The 24,704-nt window shown below is 45.4% G+C and overlaps 1 protein-coding gene across 1 annotated transcript in view; it reads left to right on the forward strand.

Moving 5' to 3' along the window:
• Positions 1-24,704, forward strand: part of arhgap21b (Rho GTPase activating protein 21b) — a 40,714-nt gene that overhangs the window by 11,867 nt on the left and 4,143 nt on the right. Inside the window, exons 4-22 of the mRNA XM_080503904.1 lie at positions 5,474-5,566; positions 6,412-6,490; positions 6,576-6,630; positions 10,741-10,767; positions 11,949-13,503; positions 17,159-17,305; positions 17,959-18,061; positions 18,138-18,186; positions 18,736-18,861; positions 18,996-19,295; positions 20,443-20,504; positions 20,594-20,736; positions 20,817-20,959; positions 21,040-21,198; positions 21,287-21,365; positions 21,815-21,888; positions 21,976-22,065; positions 22,161-22,328; positions 22,480-22,585. Of these exons, the coding sequence (XP_080360030.1) occupies positions 5,474-5,566; positions 6,412-6,490; positions 6,576-6,630; positions 10,741-10,767; positions 11,949-13,503; positions 17,159-17,305; positions 17,959-18,061; positions 18,138-18,186; positions 18,736-18,861; positions 18,996-19,295; positions 20,443-20,504; positions 20,594-20,736; positions 20,817-20,959; positions 21,040-21,198; positions 21,287-21,365; positions 21,815-21,888; positions 21,976-22,065; positions 22,161-22,328; positions 22,480-22,585 (3,558 nt within the window). The remainder of the gene's footprint in view (positions 1-5,473; positions 5,567-6,411; positions 6,491-6,575; positions 6,631-10,740; positions 10,768-11,948; positions 13,504-17,158; positions 17,306-17,958; positions 18,062-18,137; positions 18,187-18,735; positions 18,862-18,995; positions 19,296-20,442; positions 20,505-20,593; positions 20,737-20,816; positions 20,960-21,039; positions 21,199-21,286; positions 21,366-21,814; positions 21,889-21,975; positions 22,066-22,160; positions 22,329-22,479; positions 22,586-24,704) is intronic.

Genomic DNA, 24,704 nt, shown 5'->3' on the forward strand with positions numbered 1-24,704 from the left:
CACGAAGCATCTTGGAGCTTCCTGTATCTTTAGAAGTAAAACTGCTGCGCTGCGGAGCGCCGACAATTCCGGGAGGTTCATTCCAGACTTGTTGAGAGTGACGGCAAATTCTAGTGAATTACACAACAACTACAGGACATTAAAGCCACAACACTCACACTCATGGTTCTAAAAAACCCAGATCTCCCACGTTTATCTTCCATTTGAATAATGTGTAGCAATAAAGGAGCTGAGAGCTGCAATGCATTATGGGAGTTTCTGTTTGTCGTGTTTTAAATGTAGTTATTGGGGGTTATGTTAGGTTTGTAGTGTTGGTATTGATTGTGTTTTTGTTGCTTAGTTCATGGAGTTCAGTTTATTAGTTGTAAGTTGTCGACCAGCAGTGAAGGAGGTTTTGTGTGTCGTGTCCTCCTGACATGGTCTTCCTGTGGGACTGTCAAAATAAAAGGCTGATGTGCACGTCTGTTGTAAAATATAAGCTTATTCTAGTGTTCTTCTTTGACGTTACTCACCATGATATCACAGTGATACTGTGAGTGACAGTGTAGGCGTGTGCGTATGGGTGAGTGTGTGTGTGTGTGTGTGTCTCTGGGTGTTGAGTTCAGTGGGAAACGGGACCGACTGGCTCTTTGACCATTAAAGGTCGCCGACCCCTGTGTTAGACAAAGTACTTTATTTAAAATGAACGCATCGTCATCTCATCCTCCAAATGAGTTTCCAACCTCACAGTTGCTCACCCTGAACACGTCGAGGAAGTGAATTGTTGTCGCCACACGTAATCTCTGTTATGATTACACAAGGGAACAGCCCAGAAATTCCTCCGAGCGAAGAGTGACTTCATGTTACAGTTAAGTCCGTATTAATGTCTCTTAAACGTCTTTTAAAATCACACAATGTGTACATTTGATATATATAATCGGTCTACTTTATGTCTAAATGTGTGTATGTTTAAAACTTATTTGAGTGCCACCTGAGGAAAAGGTTCATTAGAATTGTTTTACAAATTACGTAAATTATGACGAACAGATTATTGACAGCAAAGCCAGTTCATATTTGGCGTATTTCTACAGCAGCATTCAGACACGGCAGTTCAATGCTTTACAGGGAAATAAAAGAATTGCATCAAAACAAAGCGACTAAGAAAGGCTTGGAAAAAGAGAAGAAGTCAGTTTTATTAAGATAAAGGCATTAGAATAGGTACAATCTATGGTTTAATGGAAAAGCAGAGCAAATATGTGTTTTAAGGTCTGATATACAAAAAGTGTGAGTCAGGAGGTTTGTTCCACAGGGGACGGGGGTAGGAACTAAAGCCAAGTGCTCAAGTTTCCCAAGACGTGCACGAGGTGTTCCACGGATATGAACGCTTTCAAAGTGCCACCGTCACCTTCTTGTGGCGTTTGGCCCGCTCAATACAGCTCCTCCTCAACCTCAACATGTTACTGAAGATTGATGGACTATTGTAGGATCGTGGAGGAAGTTTTATTTTCTTCTGAACAAGTTCAGTTATTGGGTAATTTGACGTTTGGACATTTAGACACGTTCATTCTCAACGTTCCTATCAGTAATTCATGAAAACCAGAATTTCAGCTACTGTCTTCAGACCCAAAATGATGCAAACAAAGTACGAGTTAATGTTTGAGTTTGGGCCTTTTTAATTCTGGAAGAAACACAGAAACACTGTTTACTGATATCAGTTTTTCAATTTATTTTTTATATTCAGTGTCAATGTGAGGGAGCAAGAGGACAGAAGAGCCCTTCATAGCACTGAAGCGTTGTGAATGTACTTTATGAGTGGCCAGTTTTACTGTCAAAACCCTTAAAATAGTCTTTCTGAAATTTGTGAATCAAATCTTATTTATGAAATATGAAGTCTCTACAATGCTGCTTTACTACCAGTTAAAGATTATGATGACAGCTTTCAAATGCCTCTTTGGTCGTTTCCACCAAAAATAATTGTGTGCCCTCACCATAGATAGAGCTAATTTATAACTATATTCCATTTTATTCAGTTTCCTTCTTCACGAGTCTCATTCTGGCATTTCAGTTTTCAGGAACATTCCTAATTTGTGGTGAAACTCTGGAGAAGTAATGAGGGTCTGCGTTTCAGATTAGATGGATCATTTCAGGAGGAGTTCCTGATGTGCTGCTGCAGACGATGAGGCCACAAAGCTGCCCCCTTCCATCTGCCTCCATACCTGGAGGACACACACACACACACACACACACACATACAGAGAACATGCAAACTCCAAACAGAAAGGTCTGGCCCACACTTGAACTTCAGGACTTTGTCCCAAAGTGCTCCTATTTTGACGGCTCTGCTGTCACAGTGGATTTCTAGCATGCATGGCCGGTGCAGTGATTCGTGTGCAGCGCCGCGGCATCATCAATGCTCCCATTGTGTCGGACTCCACTGCCGCCACACACAAAGCCGCCACTCTGGTCTTAGGTCGGAGTCTCTCTCTCTCTCTCTCTCTCTCTCTTTCCGCCACATCACGTCCGTCCCGTGCCTCGCAGAAGGCCAACTGTCTCTTTGGTCTGCAGGGAGGACACTGGCCGCGAAGGCTTCCAGTCAATAGTACCAGGGTCACCGTTAGTGGGTGGTGGAGTGCGGCGAGCGCCGGGTCAGGATTTAACATTACCTCGCTGCTTTAACGTGAACTCGTCTCCGATACAGGCCGTCGGCTTTGGAGCGCGCCAGCGTCATGCCTCGATCTGCCCCGTGAGCGCATGACTCCACAGCCACCTCGGCTCCTCTGGTGCTCTACAGCGCTCCACTGCCTTATTGCTTCACAGCGGCCCCCTCTTCTCGGAGCTCTACCTCTGTGTCTCTGTTCCCACCGGTTTTCTTTGCGTTTTTCAGGCACAAGTAACACGGGAAGGGCTGCAGCTTCTTAATTATACAGAAACAATTAAATGCGCCAATTAGAACGCATAACTGCTTGAATATTTCAAAGACCCACCCGCACTTGGTGTTAGTAGCATGCTATAAACGGTAATCATGATCTAAGGAAGCGGTTGTAGGGCCTCGCATTGTGTAGGATTTCTTTTCAGTTTTTTTTTTCATTGAATATTTCATGCGACTGCTTTACAGTTCAGTAGAGTGATACTCCACAGTGTATTTAAGTCTTTATAGTGCTTTTTATTTATTCATGCACAACTTCATTGAGGAAAACAGAAAAGCGGTCCTGCGTGTTGCCACCAGGGGGAGCTGTTCCTCCAGTAGGGTGTTACATAATGATCCTGCAGGAGCGATTGTGTGTGTGAGGGAGAAGAGGGAGTGTTTGAGAGCTGCTGGGTTTACAGGCGAGTTACAAAAGAAGTTTTCTCAACCAAGATATAATACGATTGATATTATTGATCATGCTAATAATAATTGAAAGGAAAAAGGTGCAATGATTCAAATAAAATATTTTGGATTAGAGTGAAGCTGTAATATCTGATTACGTTTGAATAATATCCATTGCATGCGAATTAAAGAACACAAAATATGTAAAGGCAAATGCAAACAAAATGACTACAGTAAACTTTAAAACTTAATTTGTTTACAAGAAAAAAACCTACATTAATAAAATTGTATGACTTTCTAGATTCACAATGAAATAAATAAGTCTTGTAATCATTTTATTACATTGAGATCTTAATAATATTCCTGTATCGGCCATGTCTTCCTTCTGCTATGAAACACTTTCAACGTGTGTTTTGGTCTTGAAATGTGCCATGATGTAAATTAGTTTTTTTGGGTTGTTTTTTTAGGATTTCATATCTGAGCTGATAACTTTTTCTCTGCATCGTAAAGACAACTTGTGCGTGTCTCAGCACTTTTAACAATTTAACGATAGTTAAATGATCCCGGCTGCAGATTTGTTAGAAGTGCAACCCATTCCTGCTCTCACTTTGCCCCCCCCCCCCCCCCCCGCCTCCTCTAGTCTAAAACCACCGCATGAATATTAACGACCCGGCAGGATTTTAGCCACTGTTGGTACCATTAAGCTGTGCCCAAAGCAAGTTCTCTTAGTTTATAAGGAAAGAGTCTGCATCTCTTCACCGTCACCTTATTTCTCTCTCTCTCTCTTTCTTTCTTTATTTATTTCCTTCTTTCTTTATTTTCTTTTTCTCTTTTATTCTTCTGTGGCCATGCAGCTGCTAGGGGACCAGAAGAGCGTAAACAAGCACGGGTTTATTTTCTCTATTTAGACACATTTATCTCCTTAAAGCTGCACAGTTGCACTCTGCTGAGATGTTGTTGTTTTTTTTCTATCAACCCGGCTAATTAGCAGGGCTGCTTTAAACTTGGTAAACAGCGCTCGGATCACAGCTCTCTTCTGAAGCCGTTTACTCCTTTTTCACATATTTATACTGCACATCCTAATAAATGTGAATATCACAGAATTTATTGGTTTTTTCTCAGTTGTTCCCACACCAATACCAGCTGTTCTTCTCTGCTTCAGTCTGATTTCCGTCAATATTTAAGGCGTATTAACAATTGGCTGCGTGGCTCTTGGATTAATACTCACAACCAATAGATATAGATACGCACGTGTGAAAAGGCAGCGCTTTGATTTTATAGCGTTCAAGAGAGAGAGAGAGAAATACTGAATGAGTTTGTTTAAAAGATGCGTTTTAGTGAAAAGCTAGCGCGAACTGCAAGTGTCTTGAGGAGTTCGTTCAAATAGTTGTAGAATAAAAACTAAAAGCCGCCTGCGTGGTGTTTGGTTCCGACTCTGAACAAGAGTACTAGTTTGACCTCGAAAAGACTGAGACGTGTGGATGGTTCAGAACGTCTCGGAAGATCCGAGATGTACACCACACCTGAACCACCTCCGAGATTTGCTCACCGGTATTTCGAAGACAGCACTGCAGTTCTCGGGTCTCTGGACCGACTGGACCGCAGTTCTCTGGACGGTATTTAGAAGACAGTGCCCTGAGTGACGGGGAAGTAGGTCCAGAGACCCGAGAACTGCACTGACGTGCAGTTCTCGGGTCTCTGGACCTACTTCCCCGTCACTCAAGAGACCCGAGAACCGTACTGACGTGGTCGATCTTCTTGGCGTTTGTGAGGATTGTGGCAGCAGGATCGACTGTCGATGCTCGACAGATTTCCGATGGAAGACCAGTAGAGACGGTGTGACCAGAGTCCAGTCTACCAGTATATAGACGCTCACTGAAAAGACTTACGTGGACGTGAAGTGAATGACTCTTTTGTGTGGCGTAGTGAACATTTTTCTTGTCGATATTTCCGAACGCCTTTCATCTGCTTTACTGAAGAAAACGTGGGAGTTCGCCTGTCATGGAATTGTAGCGTTGATCATATATCCTGATCGCTTGCAGGAGTTTTTTTTTTTTTTTTTTTAGGCCATACGATGCATCTTGTTAAAACTGGTTTGGACTCATTCAAACGTGTGTTTTGAATTGTATGCAGGCTCTTTTTTTTTTTTTTTTTTTTTGAATGGTTCCTCTTCCTTGTCTTCAGGGAGGCAGAGGAATCGCCTGGAACCGATGGACACCATCTTTGTGAAGCAAGTCAAAGAGGGCGGCCCGGCTCACGGGGCTGGACTCTGCACGGGTAATCAATCTCTGCACTCCTTTCAGGACACACTCCTTCACTTTCAAGTCACAATTCCATCCAATAGATGCGACAGCAAACAAGTTTCTCAGTACCTTCAACCAACACCAGAACACCGTGTGTTACGAAAGTCCTATTGCGAAATGATAGCAGTAGGAATGACTGTATAAATCAGCTTATGATAAACATGAACAATTTTAGATATTTGCAGAGGTGGCACAAAGTATTTCCTGGTTAAGTGTAAAAAAAAAAAAAAAAAATAGGACTACTGATCCCTAATGACATGCAAGAAGGAAGGTTAAAAGGAGGTGAAGGAAAAGTGCAATGTGTCAGGACAGAAAAATGATGATTCCTGTTTTGCTGTTTCTATCTAAAAAAAGGTTTTGGCAAAATCAAGATCAAATTTTACATTATTTATTGTTTGGGCTGTGAGAATCTCCGAATATGTTTGTCAAGTGTATATATGGGGGAAAAAAAAAAAAAATATATATATGCAGACAAATGCACCAGAGGCCATGAATGTGCTTGGAAAGAAAACTAAAGAGGGTCAAGGACGGAGCCTTGCGCAACACCACAAGTCATCTCGGTGGAAGAATAACTACAGGAAACCTCCTTTCTGTCAGTCCTGCCTCACCGCCTTCACTCTGGAGCCAAACATTAGCTACAGCGAGCAGGAAGTGCTTATTTCCCAACGTTCTTCCCCTGGCTGTAAAGTGTTAACAAGCTGTGCAACTATAAAGACGCATCATCGTTGTTTTTCTAACTCTGTCCGGTGTTTTGGAACTTGGAGTCGCGCCATGTATCTGATGATTGTTTTTTTAAAAATGATTATTATTTCTTCTTAGGTGACCGAATAGTGAAGGTGAATGGAGCAAGTATCATTGGAAAAGCCTACTGTGAGGTTATTTCCTTGATCCAGGACAGGTACGCTCAGGTTCAGTGTGTGTTGTGTGGTCGGTCGTTTCGGGTCCCATTTTCATGTCTGAAACTTCTCTTCTCTTCTCTGCAGTGAGAGCTTTCTTGAACTTTGTGTGATGCCAAAAGATGAGGACATACTGCAGCTGGTGAGTTCTGCTCCTCAAGCTCTTTTCATTTCATTTCAAAGCCCCGAAAAGCCTTGGTTTTATTTTTTTCTCCACCCCGCTTCAGTCCATCTCAGAGCTGCTCCAGTTTACGGTGTTCATGGCCGATCCCATCAGAGCTCGCTATCTAGGCCTCCTAATCAGGCCACGGTTGCAGTTTGTGTCCACACAGCTGCTGCTGAAAAGACGTCTGACCAAATGTACAAAGATACGATAATATTGACTGCAACACGCAACGTGGAACAACATCAAAATGTTTTTGGCCTAGAGAAACTCTATTTTCCTTAGCGAAACACACCCTCGGGCAAATAGAAACTCAAATGGGGAATTCTTTCTCAGAAATGTCTTCAGGTGATTGTGTTATGGTTAAACAAGTTTGTTTGTTTTTTTGTTTTTTTCCATGACTGTGTTAAGTTGTAGCAGCTGAGACGTGCAGTGAGTCGTTTGTAACAGTGACAAATATTTTTAGAGAGTTGAAATGTGAAATAAGTCTACATCTACGTCTAAATACAACGCCAGGAAGATAATTTAAATAATCAACCAGTGAGTGAAAGTTAGCTAGTTGAGACGTGTTTCTTCACAGGTCAGCAAGTCACTCGAAAGCATCAGAATCAGGCTGATGGCAAAATAAATCACAACAGTCTCATCTTGCATTCATTTTTATTAAAAACTAAATATAGATTCATTCAGTCTTATTTACATTTTTAAAATGGATTGATTTTTGCTGGAAACATTCATTCATTCAGTTTAATTAGAATAAATGCAGGCTAAAAAAAAACAACTTTTCTTTACAATTTTTCTCTATATCAATATTTAAGTTATTTTTCCTTTGATTTTTTTTACGAAGTATCTTTTCGTTTTTGGGATTTTATTTGGCTTCTCAAATGAATTTGGTACACTTATTGAGACTTTGACTATTATTTATGCGATACAGCGCAGTTATTCAGAGCAACTGCAATTTGGTGCAAAAACAAATAAGAGTAAATATTAAGCTTGATATAAAATACTTTAAAATAAAGGTTATTTTGTTTTATAATGTATATTGCTACTTTGACCAGTAGAAATATTTTAAACTCATGTATGAAGCGGTCTCAAGGTGCAAATATGTTTTCTTTATACACATAAACTGGCTCGTGTGTTTCAGACGTTGCCGTTGTAGTTAAACAGTACAACCAGTAGAGGGCAGTGCATGTTGTTGGCTTCACGCGGAAAAACATTTCAAATCAAACATTGATGAAACTGGTGCTGATGATTAAAACAATTATTCTTGTCCTATTGACCTGTCTGGTCTGTGCAGGGAAATTGTGTTGCCTTGTGTTTTGAACTTTGCTTCTGAAGACGTTTCTAAACTGTGGACACATCTGGAGCGTCTTTGTCTTGGTGCCCACCTGAGGACATGCCGGGGATTTGCTTGTGTTCGCACGGTCTTTCCATCAAGGTTCCTTATTTCTATTTCTTCCTTGTTCTTTTCTCTGGTCACGCATGAGCTCTGCTGCTCCACACTGCCCCCATAGGTCGTCGTTGGTATCACTGTTTGACAGCCAGTGGTGGAGGTGAGTGTGTAGTCACGCTTGTGCCTTTATTAAAAAGTTCAAAAACACTTCTGGTTCTTAATATGGCCTCAAGGATGTACTGTATTCTGAATTTAAATCTTTCAGATTAAATATTTTGGACTTAATGCTCATGTAGGACTTGATAAAATGGTGTTTGGAGCAGTTTGTATTAATACTCTGAGCAAAACCTGGGTTTTATAAAAGTGTCATTTCTGGTAAATGGCTTGCTTTAAACAAAGTTTGCAGTCGATGTAAACAAACCGGTGTTCAGAAGAATGTGTAGCTTTTACAGCGTCTCTCTGGTCTCGGTGTTTTACCTGGTCCTGAAGGTTGCGTGGCCCCTGGGCTATTTTTAGCAGCGAGATGAGTCGTCCTACCTGTGCATAGCCCAGATCTCCTCATTAACGTTTGATGCACGCTGCAGGGAGCCGCTGGTCTCGACCACCCATCAAAGCCGAGGTGCACTCGGCTGGTCCATATCTATAGCAAATCACTGAGTGCCTCGTCAGGATGCAGACAACCTTTCTCCCAGGGGCCGGCTGTTCTCTGAAAGCCTGTTTGTGAATTAAATCATGGAAGTGCTCAGCTCTTTGCTTCACCTGCATCTTCCTCCAGGGGCCGTTTATGGACAAACTGACCTCTCGTAATTATCTAGACAATTAATTCAATTATCATTTATTTAGCTTCTCGAAGTGGAATATCAATATAGATCTGAATTACATATAGTCATGACTCGGTAAGCAAGTGTACACCAGTCATTGATCCCAGGCAGTTACAGCAGGCAGCATTTAAATACAAGATCCGTGAGTGTTCTTGTTTGTCAGGGCGAAGCTCATTTTAACCTTAAAAGAGACTCAGAAACACTGTCAGCATGCCAGGGAGACCAAAACAACCACAATAAAAGAGTGTCCTGCAGGAAAAACTACCTTCAGCATGAGAAACAAACTGTGTCAGAGACTTTGAACTCATTTACAGTCTTTACTGGGGATTATGTGGGACATTTGAACAGGAGAGAAAGAGACTGATATCTCTGCTCTCTTTTGCTTTTGTCAAAACTGTCTTATTGTCATCAAAACAAATGAAACTACCAGGAAACTGCATTTATTCTTGGTCTAATTTGATTTTTAATCCCAAATTCCTGGCACTACACAGCAGCAAAGCAGTTAAATCACGAATCCATTTCAACATACGTCCAAGAAAAACCGAAAGAATCAAATTTGACCATTTAATTGTTATTCCGCTCACGTCCTATCTGCCCTTTGACGCTCATCCCCTCTCTAATGCAGAATACACATTTACTTCATTTATACTAATTCTATTCAATTCCCTTTTCACATTTGATTTTTCAATATAACTTATATATATATATATATATATATATATATATATATATATATATATATAATTTATTGTATTAAACGCCATAAATAAAATGGGATGAATGCCCATTTTATATTTGATTAAAGTTTATTTTTTTAAATTAATTAATCTTAAGAGTCTTCTATTTAAAATACTTTTGATATCTTTTACTTGTATTTAATATAATTTGCTGTAGTTAATGTCCCTTAAAGGTATTACACCTTTCACCCTTATCCTTGTTTAGTGTCCTTGCCTTTGCTGGTGTTGTTTAACCGTCTTCATCAGTAAAAGCACCCGGGCTGAAACTGACCTGGATGCTTTCCTGATTGTAGAATTGATGGATTCACGTGATGCCGCTCGCCCCAGCATTGCTCTGCTCCAAGCAGACGGCTCCGTGAAAATGTGATGAGAGGATTATCAGAGGCGTTGCTGTCGGAGGCGGCGCACGCCGACTGCCTGGAGACGGGCAGCAGTTGCTTAGCAAAGAGGAGGAGAGACTGAACATTCAAGGAGCAGAAAGGAGGAAAAAAGAAAAAAAGGGAGGGAGCTGTACACCATGAAAGAAGCCCAGGAAACACTGAACTGGGGGGGGGGGGGCATGAATGATGAGCTGAAACCGGCAGATGAAATCAGCTGACTGCTCCTGGTGTGTCGAACAGGTTGACGCTGAGGGAGGAGGAGGAGGAGGAGGAGGAAGGAGGGAGTGGGAGGGGGAGAGCTGTACCATCAGAGCTGAATGTATAATCAGCAGCTGCTGCTTCTGTCATGTGAGCAATAGCACACGGGAGGGGAGGGAGAGGGAGAGGGAGAGGGAGGCTGGAGACACCTTGTTCAGTTAGCGTAATATTCCGGCTGAAGATGGATACAACCGTGACGAGAGGCGAGTTTCTGCCGCCGCCGCCGCCGCCTCGCCCAGGACCGGCTGGCACAGGCAGGTCGTAACATGGCAAAGCCCCGCCACTTCTCCTCAGCGCTGCTTTACTGCCACTGTGTATTTTTAGCATTTCTGACCGCGCTCGGGCTTTGGCTACGGCTGTTTCATGTTCTCTGCTCTCTGACTCTCTCTCTCTCTCTGACTCTCTCTGACTCTCTCTCTCTCGCTCCCTCTCTCCCTCACAACAATGTGTCCTTTTTCCCTCACTGGCATCTCCGCTCTGTCTCGTTTCCTCTGTAACGGCAGCCTTTTCCCCGGGAAACAACTGATCCGGTAAGGAGACTGCCCAACAGGACCGCCACTTGATGTTGACATGTTGTCCTCGGCGTGTGTGCTTGTGCATGTCACCTCCCAGCCGGGAGGTTTTCACGTCAGCGCTGTGCCTGATGTACGGCCAGCTCTCACTATGTGTAGAAATGGCCGATGGACGAGCGCCTGCGGTACCTGTTAGATCGAGCGCCTCCAGTTGGCACCCAGCTGGCATCTTTAGCAAAGCCTCGCCCTGTTTCCATCTTCATGCCAGATGTCATTAGCATGATGCGGGCCAGTGACCTCTGAACCCGCCCATACAGTCATGCTTGTGAAGGGAGGAGCACAGCCTGGCACTGATTGCCGTGTTTCTCACACACAGCTGTACGTAACACTGTGATATGACTCCAGGTTGTACTCGGATCAAAGTCCTCATACCTTCACACGTCTGTTGCTTGTCACAAATACCCGGAGCCTCAGAGGCACACTGTTTTATATAGCGGGAGAAGCTGTTGCTGTAACAATATATATATATTTCTTTTTAAAAACAACATTTTTATTGGAATAGACTCCCCAAGCTTGGACGATAATCAGGCAGGCTAAATATAGCACTCTCTACGAGGGATGGGCGACCTGCAGTCTATCTGAGGTTACAGGCTGTCAGTCCGAGGTGGGTGATCGGAGGCAATCATTACCTATTTGCATTTGTCTATTTATGTCTGTTTTTCTTTTTCAAAGATATATTGTGCAAAACATTACAGTTATGCTGGTTGTATGTGTAGTAGTTTTAGGTGATCGATTTTCCTCGTTATTGTGAAAATCACAGCTGTTTAGAAATGTTTTTTGGAGGGATACTGGAGACAATTGGCTCTACCCTGAAAATATCTTGTGTGAATCACCATTTTAAGTCCTTTCCTGGTGGAAAAAACTGTAATTCTCCTTGGGTTATGTACTGTACTATCTTCATCTATCATCATGAGATTTCTAAATAAGGAGCAGATGAAGACCAGCGACACCCCTGAACTGCCTGAAACGCCTCCGCTCACTCATGCTGCAACTTGCACTGCCCACACACATGCATCCAGCAACATTTGTAATATCACGCTTGACTTCTCTGTGAGATTCTAGCGCCTCACTGTTAAATACTGCTGCAAATGCTTCCTGTGCCTATCTGTCGTAACGCTGCTCTGTTGTTCTGTCTCCAGGCCTACTCCCAGGATGCCTACCTCCGAGGCCACAGCAGCTACAGCGGAAATGCCCGTCACATTCCTGAGCCACCGCCAATATGCTACCCCAGAGTAGACTGTAAGCCCACGGGCATGGCCCAGGCGATGGACTCGGCTGGGCAGGTGTGCCGAGAGCCAGCAGCACCTCCGGACCACGGGTACCGCAAGGAGATTTCTGTTCCTCCGTCTCCGCCTCAGTCGTATCCGAAAAGCCAAACGGCAGTGTGCATGCGTAATGATGGAGTGAGGACCGTGGTGGTTCCTCCAAATCCTGCCAATATGGGACGCATGGGTCCAACACACCGGATGGATTTCATGGATCCGGTCTTTGGTGGGGGGCGGCCCAGTTCACTGGCCCAGTATCCTCACCCTCGAAAGGTGGACGTCTACCCTGGAGGTCCAGGAATGGTTCCCTACGGAGGTCAGGTACCTCACTATCCGGGCAACCATCAAAATATTGATTGGCGTACTTATCAAACGTACAGAGAGTACATAGACAACAAAGGAATTCATTCCCACGGGAGTCGGACTATCCAGGAAAGACTGGACAATCTGCGAGGTGCCGGTCAAGCCTCATTCGGTGCCCCTCATCACATTCCCAGAGGAGACTGGGGCCCCAAAGTTGTGCGACGGCGGAGTACTTCCCACGATCGCTCTTACCATGGACCTCCACCTCACTTTCAGATTGCACCACGCAGTGCCTCGCAGGACCGCATGATCAGTGCGGAGAAGATGAGCCATGCGAGGAACTGGCCCCCTCGTAGTGTGTCCCAGGATGGCCTTGTGCACAAAGCCCGGGCACGCTCCATGGACTATGTCGACCCTGTAGAGCTGAGCCGGCCGAGTGATCGGAGAAGAGATTATGGGAGGACAGAACAAGGTGCAAGGCCCAGCAGACAGTCAATGCCAAGACAGGCCATGCTTTACAGGCCTTCTGTGGGATATAGCGGCGGTATGAGGGGAGGTCCGAACTTTTCCCTTTACTCTAAAGGACCAGATTCCTTTCAGGCTCGCTCCTCACCCATGCTTTCTGAAAGACCCTCACGATTTGGGAAGAGCACAAGCGCAGACCATTCATTTGCTAACCAAAGAGTTCCAATCAAGGCTACTCAACAAAGCCAGAACAGGATGCGGGCGGAGACCATGCAGCCCATCGAGGCAACCAGAGAAGGACCGCTGGTTGCTCAGCGGGCGCCTTCGTGCTCTACACCCAAAGAGACGCCTCAACGACCAAGCATCCTCAAGCCACCGCCTCCTCAAGATGCCGAGAACCAGGTGAACGGTCGGAGCCCCACAGAATCTGGGGTCGTGATGAGAGAAAAGCCACCGTCTGGAAAGCATCCCAGCCCCCTCCGGCAGCCCTCATACATCCTGGCTGTGAACGACGACGGTGCCGACTCCTCGGCGGACGTGGTCGCCTGCTGGCTTCCTAATGATGCTCGTCGGGAGATACATATACGCCGCCTTGGGGACCAACGTCACACCTCCTGCTCCAGCAATCTGGACGAATCTCTGGACCTAATCCCATTCATTGGTAAGAGATTAAGAACAATTTGTACCTGTAGACAGAATCGTTTTGTCATATTGATTTTTTTTTAACTCTAATAACATCTGTGGATGAGTATTTGTCCACATGGGCCAGAGGTGTCGAGCACATTTCAGTTGAGGGGCCACGTCTTGAGTGATCTGAAACGGTAAAACAGTTCCACCTTAATTAAATAATATTTAAACTTTAAAGTTTTCCTTTATTGTAGTGCATATATAGTATAGGTGAAGAAAAGGTGTGATTTAGCAAATACTAAACAATTTCTAACAAAAATGATGGAAATGTTACTGATGAAAAATACTGTGAAATGTCCACAAAGCTTCGCCTATACCTTCTGCATTATGCATGTTTTTACAAACTCACCCTTAAGGCATGGCTTGGAGGATGATGCCAGTTTGCTCGCAATGAGGGAGCAGTATCTCAGTTCAGGTCTCACTGTTGTGTCGTGTCCACTACTCTTCGGATACTTGAAGAAAAAAAAAACCTTGTCTTTGAAATCTTGACTTTTTGGTTGAGGGTTCGTGAGCCAGATCGGAGCCTCTTGAGAGCCAGTTTTGGCCCACGGGACTGATAAAGTTAAATTGAGCACACAAGTGAAAGTAAAAATACACTAAATGTGTCAATGTTGATTTTGCTTATGTATTGAATAGCAACGTAATGTTTCCCATGTAAGTGGGCGGGCCATATCTCAAGCAAGGACTATTTTCACTGCATCGAAGCCGATGCAAATACATGCAGATTTTGAATTTGGCAATTGGCAAGGTTGAAAGTGTTGACATATTACCACAAAAACATTTTTTTTTAAATCCTTATTATAAGGCTCCTTTACGTCATAACATATTTGCTGAAAATCTTCAATTACTGGGTGTGTTTCCCTGTTATCAGTGGTTCAATGGAAGGTTATGATGATGATCCGGATTCAGAAATATGGATGGATCGTCATCTGAATTTGAACTTGCTCATCTGGTCACGTTTGAAGGCAGCTCCTTAAAAATCCATATTGTGCATCACCAGTCGTCGGGCAGACGTACCAGGAGGGAGACGCTCGTGTGTGGTAGTGATGTGTTGTGGAGCTGAAGTTGCAAAGCATTGATGAATGGAGGGGAAACGGCCTGAACGGACGTCTCGTGTTTCACTGTTAATCAGATTTTTGGTGTGTGTAAATACAGCGGCAGGAAGATGCTTGCAGAGAAATTAATTTCCCTGGGAAGAGGGTATTGATCAGATTTCGTGGCATTCAGGGAGGGCTTGTGGCTTGGAGAGTTTGAGCCCTTTGGAAAACGTTGAGTTTCTCTTGGTAATACTCTGTCTTGCTTGGACATCCCGTCTTCAGAACAGGTGGTCTCAGAATTCACTGGTCGCGTAACAGATTTGGGAGCGGATTCAGTTATAAATAGGGCAAAAACATCCCCTCCATGATCACTTCAGACGTTCGTAGCGGTTTCCAGAAATGCTTTTGGCTGCAGTTTGTCAGGTTTTCGAAAGAGCTCTTGACATCCACATAAATAGCTAGATCTTTCGAGCTCAAGTCTCATTGTGGTCACTTCACTGGGCACTGAGAAAATATGTCCAATTAAAGGGGGCTCTCTGTGTTTTCAGTGCTGATGTGAAGATAGAAAATACTAAATATTTCCTAAATGTTCCCTGGAGATTGAGCATCAGATTTAAACTGAACCTTATCATTTCAGATATGGTGCTTGTTTATTTTTCTGCCTCTATCAGATGTAATATTTATGTTCAGGGATCCAGTAATCCATATGTCCCACTTCTACAATCTGATGTTTCCACATAATGACGTAAAATGGAGTTAAGCAGCTCTGTGGCGCTTTATTATTTCACCACTGATCCTTGAAAAGTTGATTTTAGAATTTTTTTTACATGAAAAAAAAAACCCTGAAACTGCAGAAGGATAAATTCGTTTTATTGTAATAAATTGTCTGAGTTCTGGATCTCAACTTTGTTGGTGAAATATCAAAAGGCTGCACTGAGCTGTAATTGTCAGTCAGAAAGCAACACTGCCAGAGATGTAAGTGTTCACGGCTGCTGTACAGATATCTGGAGCAGCAAAGAAGTGGTTAATGGAGTGAATCCTACTTTTTAATAACTGTAACTTCCAGATTGTTTATAATATCTAAGAAATTCAACATTACCGAAAAAGCAAAGAAGTAAAGCTTTGTGTGCCACACACTGGCAACATAGAGAAATACAAGCACGTTTTCACTCAGAGTGCATTTTTGATCAATTCTATAACCACAGAAAGAGATTAAATGGAGGCGGCCTGAGATATAATTGCGGTCACAAGAGTGTGGCAGAGTTTTTGTGTCGCTATGTCCTGTGTTTTAACTCGAACGGCACAAGGTGTGTTTGCCTTTCAAAAGGCAGGGAGCCTGATGAGCTTGTGCAGGTGTAGTGTTCTCTGGTGCGTTGCTTTCTTTTCTGCCTCCCAACACAGCATGATAGTCGTGAGTTTAAACTGAGGCAACACAACTGTTGGATATACAGTTTTCTTTGCCGCTCGCCGTCGCGTTCCTTTTTTTAAAGAGGCCGTCAGGTCCAGGTGCAGACAAAGCAGCCAGTGACCATGATGATGCCGCCGCCATTATTCTGGGGTTGGCGCCCCGGGCCAGGAGAACAGGGCTCTGATTGAGGAAACCTCTGGGTCTCCTTCAATGGGCCGTTTGAAACGCCACGAGTTGAGTGAGGTCAACCCACATACACTCTTAGAGCGCATCTTCTTCTCATGGCCATGGCGAGTGTTTTCTCTCTATTGTATGTGTTAATGGACGATTATTTATTACTTCTTGTAAATAGAAATACACTGGTAGAAAAGCATTTTCGCTGTTTCAACTCCCCAAACCTGGGAATGTAATTGTATTTTTTTGATTGACATAACTTACGAGTTAAATTATTAAGAATGAATATATGTTTGAAGTTTTATTGATGGAATTACAACATGCATTTTCCCATTTTATTGATTTTCATTTGATATCTTTAGTCCTGAACTGTTGAAAAGTTCAGGTGCAGGTTGATGAATCCAGGTTGTTTTTAAAGTGTGGCTCTTGTTTGGTCTCTGACTTTAAACCAGTCAAAATCCAGCTTGGAGAGTTTACACATCAGCCCGGGACTGCGTTCTGCTTTTTTCAACGATTTCCGTGAAGTACAGCGACACGAAGGATGCTCCTGGCTGCAGGCGTACCTGTGAAGGAGCCTGAGAGGCCGTGTTGAGTTGTCGGCCACGTCTTTTCCTTCTTCCCGGTTGCCCTGTTTCAAAGTTGGGTGCAGGCTGGGATCTGGGACAGCTGCTTTAAATTTAGCTCCAAATGCCCCCTTGGCTGCAGAGAGCAGCTTTGCAGTCCGTTGCAGGCTGGGTAGTGCCAGGAGTGGGCGGTTCTCCAGAGTCCAGAACTTCCTTCCCTCTCTGTATATACAGAAGAAAAAAGAAAAGAAAAGTAAGATGATGATGATGCGTGTCCACTCTCAGCTGTGCTGCAGCACGTTGGCCCTGGGACTCACAAAGAGGCTGATTTAATTTCCCCTCAATGCCACAGACGATGATGGTTAATGAAATTGCGTGCGGCTCGGCGGGGACAGGATGTGGGGCGCGGAGCTGAGTCTCTGAGCTCGTGTTTTCTTGTGTGCACAGACGAGCCCGTCAGCCCCAGCGTGGACCGGGAGGCCGCTCCCATCCCCCCCTCCGCCGTCATATCTGTGGCTCCGTCTATAGCCACTGGACCCTCCAGTCAGGGCTCTCCGTGCCCTCCAATTCGCCGACAGCTGTCACATGACCAAGGTGAGTACTTGGTGAAGTCCTCTGAGAGGAAAACAAAACAAAAACCAAGATGGTGATGGTTGTTCTCCGTGTGGGACAGGCCTCCCCTCGGGGGCACCAGACAGCTTCAATCGAACTTTATTGATAAATCACTTTTCATTCAGTGAAAGACACAAAACAATGAAGTGCTTAACTATGACTTCAGTTAAATTGTAAAACACCATACATGTATGCCACAAACACACTTCGCAACGGACCAGGGTCAAATCTGCACGAACCCTAACCCCATTGCCTCAAACGATACTCTGCTGAGCCCCAAAAATAGACGCTGTGTTTACAGACCTGACCGACACGATCATTGTCATGTGACGCCTCCTCATATTTTGTCCAATTTTGTACAAATTCTATAATTCTGCTTCAGTATTTATCAGAACTATGAGGAAGTTGCCATTGTTCTGTGGTGCCGTAGCAGCTTTCTGCTGTCGTACAGTGCCAACTAGTGGTCACAGTACTGCTATATTGTCCTACAAGTCACATGACCCCACAGGGAACTTTTGAAAATTCGGCTTGTCGTCCAGGGAATACGGTAAATGTTTGCCCCCTTGTTAAGACCCCCGATGAGAGTTTGGATTTCTGAAAGCGGTGTGACATCTGATCTTCTACTGTCCTCCCAGAGTCTCTCCAAAGTGCTTTGCTGGAGTCTGATTCAACCAGTAAAACCGAGCGGTCCAAGTCTTACGACGAGGGTCTGGATAACTACCAGGAGGAGGGCAGAGGGTGAGTGTCCCCACTCCGATTACTTCCTCTCGCTTGTTGCTCTCGCTGACGCTGGCGTTTCTTCTGTCACGTACAGGAGGTCTTCCAGTAAGCACATGCCGAGCCTCAAAGGCCTGCGGAGAAAGGTGAGGAGCTCCGGCGTTAAAGACATTGTGGAGAGGCTTTCACGCAGCTGAGTTAGATTTTTTTTTTAAAGTCCCTATGTTTCTGAAATAGGTCGTTTTCCAAGGTTCCTTCTTTGTGATGTGACGGGGAGAGAATCCTCATTCCCAGACTCTGTCTTACTCTCCAGCTGGAGAATTTGCCAATTCCATTAGTTTTGATGTTATTTTTGTGACCCTCTGGAGTATATGGAGTTCAAAAGGTTGACATGCTGGTCATCACGTTGTGAAAATATAGAAATGATGCCTGTTAAATGCATGTCTTGTAAAGTTTTCTAATCCCTTCACGTCTTGATTTTCTGACCTCGTCTTCACGTGAGTAAGTCAGGACTCGATGCTCTCCGCTTTCCTTCTTTGGATGAAGTATTATCAGATCTGGGGCTGTCCATGTAACGGTCACATCCTCAGAGCTGAGTCCATCTGGAGATCTTTGCACGCGATCCTTCACAAGCCCTCGGCTCACGTTTCGCCTCGACTGTCGGTCAGTAACACCAGACACGTTTACACTCGCAGGCTCTGGATGGACACAAGTCCTCCGGAGACTCCGGCTCTCGAAGGGACTCGTCTTCAGACGTCTTCACGGATTCTTCCAAAGAAGGGCCGCTGAACTTCAGGCAGCTCAGCACGGATAAAAACAAGGTTCGGCTTCACGCACAGGCCTCCACCTATCCCGCACCTGTGTGACCGACGCCATGGCCGACCATTTTGTTGTTTTCTCTCTCTCTCTCTCTCTCTCTCTCTCTCTCTCTCTCTCTCTCTCTCTCTCTCCGCAGCGCGTCGGAGGAGGGATGAGATCATGGAAGCAGATGTACGCCGTTCTGCAAGGACACACTCTGACCCTGTACAGAGACAGGAAAGACGCTCTGTCTCACGCCTCGATGCAGTCGGACGAGGAGCCGCTGCACATCAGCGTCACGGCCTGCCTCATCGACATCTCCTACAGCGACACGCGGCGCAAGAACGTGCTGCGACTGACCACCTCGGACTGCGAGTATCTGTTTCAGGCTGAAGGCCGGCTGGAGATGCTGTCCTGGATCAAAGTCATCCAGGAAAACGGCAACCCGGACGAAGAGGTGTGGTGGAAAGACTCGTGGCGTGTACTGTACTGATGCTTTAGTTGGTTATGTACGATTGGATCTGTTAACTTTAAAGAAACGAGAAGATTCACAGGACATCACATTAGAAACAAGAGTCTGTGTAACGTCACTGAGTCACATTAATCAATTTCTCCATAGAGAATGAATGAATGAATGAATGTTGTTCAAGTGAAACACACAGTGGTCTTCTGTAAGTCGAGAACACTTTTACATTTTGTAGGTCTGAACTGAACTGAATTGAGTCAGACTCAAAAAGAGAGCGAGCTACATTTCTTTCATGTGATGTGATTCTTCAGCCTCGGGCACAAAAAGGTAAACACGTCTGTGTTTGAATTTTTCCACGTACCAAATAGAAAGCTTAGCTTCTTCCTCGTGTCTGAAATTGTAACTTCAGTGCTCACACTGCTGATCCCGGGCTGCTCTCTCCACTACAGCTCTTTTATGCACACAGCACAAGAGCCAAGTTACTCTAGTAACCCCCTTCATTCTTCTCTTTACGCCTCTAAAACACTTGCAAGCATTTAAATCTCTTTGCTTGTTGTCTTCAAATTAAAATTTACAACCAGAAGAAGCTCAATGTAAAAGTTCACCGCTATTAAATAGTAAGTAACTAGCTCATGTTATTTGCGTCGATGTGCTGTATTAGTGAAGCTTGGTGGGGAAAAATTGTATTCAAACAATATTAGTATTGTAGGTTAACAAGCATATAAGAAGGTTACCAATTCAACAAAAACAGGATAAATAATGTAATGAAATATAGTGTATCGGGTTAAAATTAACATGCAGAAGGAGAAACATGCACCATGCTGACTCGGTTTATTTTACAATAGCGAACATTTGAATGGCTTTGTAACAAGTATTGAGATAAGGAGTAAAACGTTTCTGTTTCCCTTCTCACTGAGCATCAAACACTGTCCATTATTAAAAGTAATCTCAAAACCCATTTTAATTCCTCAGTTTTTATTTATCAATACTATCAAATTGCTTCATTGATTCCTTCTCATTATAAATTCATATTTTTGTTGAGTTTAACTATTAAAATTGCTCACAGTTGGAGTAGAAATCTGACTTTACCCTTTTTTTGCATTTTTATTTAAGGCATTTTTCTGTGTGTTTCCCTCAGAATGCTGCTGTAGCGAGTCAGGAGCTGATCAGTCGGAAGATCAGGGAGTACAACATGATGAGGTGAGCGAGACTCGCCGTCGCCCCCTGCTGGCCACTCGCAGCACCCCACCGCCGTTAATGCTGGTCTCCCGTGTGCCCGTGTTGCTCAGCGCTCCCAGCAGCAGGTCGGAGCCCTCCCCGAAACCCTCGCGCCAGTCCCTCAGCATCAAACAGGCCTTCCTGGGTAAAGCGGACGGGAAGGCGCACAGTCCACACTCCCCCAGACCGGGAGAGGAGCGCAGGGCGCCGAGAGGTGGGAAGGATCGCCGAAAAGGAAGCGGTGGTGTCGGGAGTAGTCTGAGTGAAGTGACTGATGTGCGTTCGCCTCCTCAGACGACTCCAGTCCGCCGCGGGACCGAGGCGCCTGGAAGATTGGCATCGCGGGCATCATGAGGAAGCCGTTCGAGAAGAAGGCTCCTGCCGGGATCACTTTTGGTGTTCGGCTCGATGACTGCCCGCCGGCTCAGGCCAACAGGGTGCGTCCCCCCCTCTTCCCTGACCCTTGGAAACCGCCGGTGGACAAACGTAAGCGAAACTGTTTTGTCCTGTGCCGTAGTTCGTTCCCCTCATCGTGGAGGTGTGCTGCACCGTGGTGGAGGAGCGAGGGCTGGAGTACACGGGCATCTACAGAGTCCCCGGCAACAACGCCGCCATCTCCAGCATGCAGGAGGAGCTCAACAGCAAGGGCATGAGCGACCTCGACGTCCAGGAGGACGTGAGTGACCCGCCCGGCAGCTCGGGAGTCTGTCGGCGCCGTGAGCTCCGCTCTTAACACCGCCGCTCTGTCTGTCACCTCTCCGCAGAAATGGAGGGACCTCAACGTCATCAGCAGTTTATTAAAATTGTTTTTCCGGAAGCTTCCAGAGCCGCTGTTCACAAACGGTAAGAGGCGGAGCCAAGAGCAGGCTGAGGAGGGACAGGGAATGAGATAAAGAGTCTCGAAGAAATACATCCAATGAATGATCAGAAGTGTTTGGGGGGGAAAAAAGAGAAGACGATCACGTTGAGGTGTCTAAAGACTTCTTGCTCAAAGAATATCTGTACTGTCTTCTTGGTTTTGACCAGTATGGTGATTTTGATAAGGGCGCCCTCTGCTGGATGAACTGATAATCGCTCAGTCTTCAGAAGACTGAAGTGTGTGAAGCACTTTGAGCCTCCGGTAATAAAGTGAAACAAACGAGTCAAGTTTAGCATTCAGAGCTCCGTGATAAACGGCATCCAGCGTGCGTAAAGAGCAAGCGGATGCTCTGATATTAACGTCACAGTCCAGCAGAGGCGAAAAGAGGCCTTGTGCACAGCGGAAAGCCAGATTTGTTTAATTGTGTTTGCAGAGAAATATGCCGACTTCATCGAAGCCAACAGAACAGAAGATTCAGTGGAACGATTAAAAGAGCTGAAGAGGCTGGTGAGTTACGCCTCCGACATAAGGAAGATGTATTCCATTACCATTTGATGACACATTCAACGCTGTCCGTTCTGTCACGTCCCACAGATTTACGAGTTACCGGATCATCACTACGAAACCCTGAAATTCCTCTGCGCTCACCTCAAGAGGGTCTCTGACAACTGTGAACAGAACAAGGTGCGTAGTGAGCGGGGCCCCTGGGGTCCCACACCGCCGCCTGCGTGAGGATTGACTCATTCAACCGGGTTTGTCTTCGCCTCCCACCTGCTCAGATGGAGCCGCGTAACCTGGCCATCGTTTTCGGCCCGACGCTGGTCCGCACCTCCGAGGACAACATGACCAACATGGTCAACCACATGCCGGACCAGTGCAAGATAGTGGAGAACCTCATCCAGCAGTACGACTGGTTCTTCACAGACGACGGCGACGAGGAGCCTGTGGTACGGACAGGGGGGGAGGGGGAGGGGGGGAGGGGGGGGTCATTTTAAACAAGACACTGACCATTTCAGTCCTGGAGGTTAAAGGGAAGCACCGGCTGTTGCTTCCCACTTGTTGCACCGCGCTGAGTGTCTCTCCCCGCTGTCGCCGCAGACCGCCGCCGAGCAGGAGAGCACGGTGCAGTCTCAGCCCGTGCCCAACATCGACCACCTGCTCTCCAACATCGGACGAACCGCCGCCTCGCCGGGCGAAGTCTCAGGTAACTTAGCAGCAGGATCCGTCTGCGGCAGAGCGGCAGTTCGTTAATGCTAATGCAGAGAGTAGCAGGTGTGTAGACTAATGTTGACGCTAAATGAACCAGCGGCATCCGTTTTGCAGTATTCTGAATGCTTTGGCCTAGCAAGGAAATGCCTTTTATTTCTGTTCGAGCAAGTTGTTTTTTTTCAGTAATTTTTCATGAGAGATTCAATTATTGAAAAATTGTTGAAAAAAACACCTTGCATGTCCAAATTATTATAATTTTTTTTAATTATTATTCATTTTTTGGAATAGAAGTTTTGTTTTGTCCTGAAGTTTTATTTCCCTTCATTTCTTTTCCAATTCTCTGACTTTCTTTCTTTCTTTATTGCTCAATTCATTTATTTTCCTCTCCCTGTGCTTTACCTGTGTTGAGACGACGACTCCTTTTCTTTCAGTTCTTTTTCCCCCTCTCCTCCTCGTCTTGCGTTAATCCTGGCATGTTCGTTCCCAAAAGAAAAGAAAAGAAAAAAAAACCCCACAAACAAGAAAGAAAGGATGGAAAGTTTTAACCCTTCTGTGTGCAGTGTGTTGTTTCTCTTCCCTTTATCCCTGTCCAGCACTCACACATTACCCAATCTTGACACAGGCCAAGTGGGCGGCGTCTATCACTCGATGGTGTCACTGATGGACTCTGTTTTGTCAGTGATGGACAGCTGGGACTGTAGGAAGAAGGACGAGTGTTGTGCCCAGTGTAGCTGCCTAGTCTGCAGAAACCCGCAGCTCTTTTAAATTTGGGCCAAAAGGAGGAAAAAAGATAAAAAAGAAAGAAAGAGAAGTCGATGTTTGTCATATTTTCCTGTGGTGTGCACGTCTCATATTTCAAACCAATACCCTGAATGGAGGGGATACAGAGCCATGCTGCTGCACTCTCTCTGAAAAGCCCTTTTGCTGTCTCTTGTTGTCTCTTAAGCTGATCGCAAGGACAAGTAGCATGGTACGGTCAACCTCAGGTTCTCTCCCCGAGTCATGTCATGGTGTCTGAGGGTGGGGTCGTAGTGTCGGGACACAGGCGGACAGCAGACCCGCACACACCACCGCACCCCAGACCCGCCCGTGCTCCGTGTCGCCGGCGCCGCCAGGCTCTGCAGCAGCAGCCGACTGCGCCTCCTGACGGCTTCTGTGCTGCGACATGTGTCGTTTTATAGTTTCAAGGGGCCGCATCTTGTGTCTTTTCGTTGGGTTTTTGGTGTCCGATGGCTTTTCTTTTCTGTAGTTTTGTGTGTTTATGTCGGTACACACAACCGTCACCGCAGACGTCCCCTCGTCTCCGACTGCTCTATTTATGGCCGTACTGGCCCTCGCGCACTCAACATAACAGCGACACGGCGAACGCTGAGATGGCGCAGGAGAAGACTCAGACCCCTCTGTCGTTTAAGACCACGGGTTTGAAACAAAAAAACAAAAAAAGCAAGAAGAATTTATCAGAGTTTCAGACTAGACTAGATCAAATTACCGTATTCTCTGGACTATAAATTGCACTTATTTAACGCAATCCTCTCGAGGCAGTTTTGCTGCGAAAGACCCGACACGGAGGAGACGGTGGGAAAGAAAGAGTTTAAACAGGGAGGAACCAGAACATCCAGACTCGGAGGTGGAGACGTTCCGACGTCCTGGTTAGAAGATGGAAAAAGAGAAAAGGAGAGCAACAAGCTGACCTGATTGGAGGCTCAGATTAGGAGCTCTCGGAGGTACTGGTGTGGTCCTTCGTGCTCGTTCCTGTCAATATTCTCGCCGCAGCATTTTGAATCAGTTGAGCAGATGTTCAGACGCCCTGTTCAAAGGGACTGACAATTAAAATTCTCAGCGTCACTCTGAGTCGACATGCTTCTGATTTCTAAACCAAATATGGCTGATATCTATAGTCATTGCTTCCACCGTCACGCTTTCTCTCCTCCACTGCGACTTATAGTCCAGAGCGCGCAGCCGGTGGAACCAGTGGCATCCCGGGTCGGGACCCGCTGGTTTCGTGAGCTCTTGGTTTGGTTGACAGGGAAGTGTGAGGTGTTGTTAGAGTAGAGCGTGGCCCAGCACACTCTCTCAGGTCGGCCGGCGGCTCTGTGACTGACGTGTTTGTCCGT

The sequence above is a fragment of the Blennius ocellaris genome, assembly GCF_963422515.1.
Source record: "Blennius ocellaris genome assembly, chromosome: 10".
NCBI lineage: Eukaryota > Metazoa > Chordata > Actinopteri > Blenniiformes > Blenniidae > Blennius > Blennius ocellaris.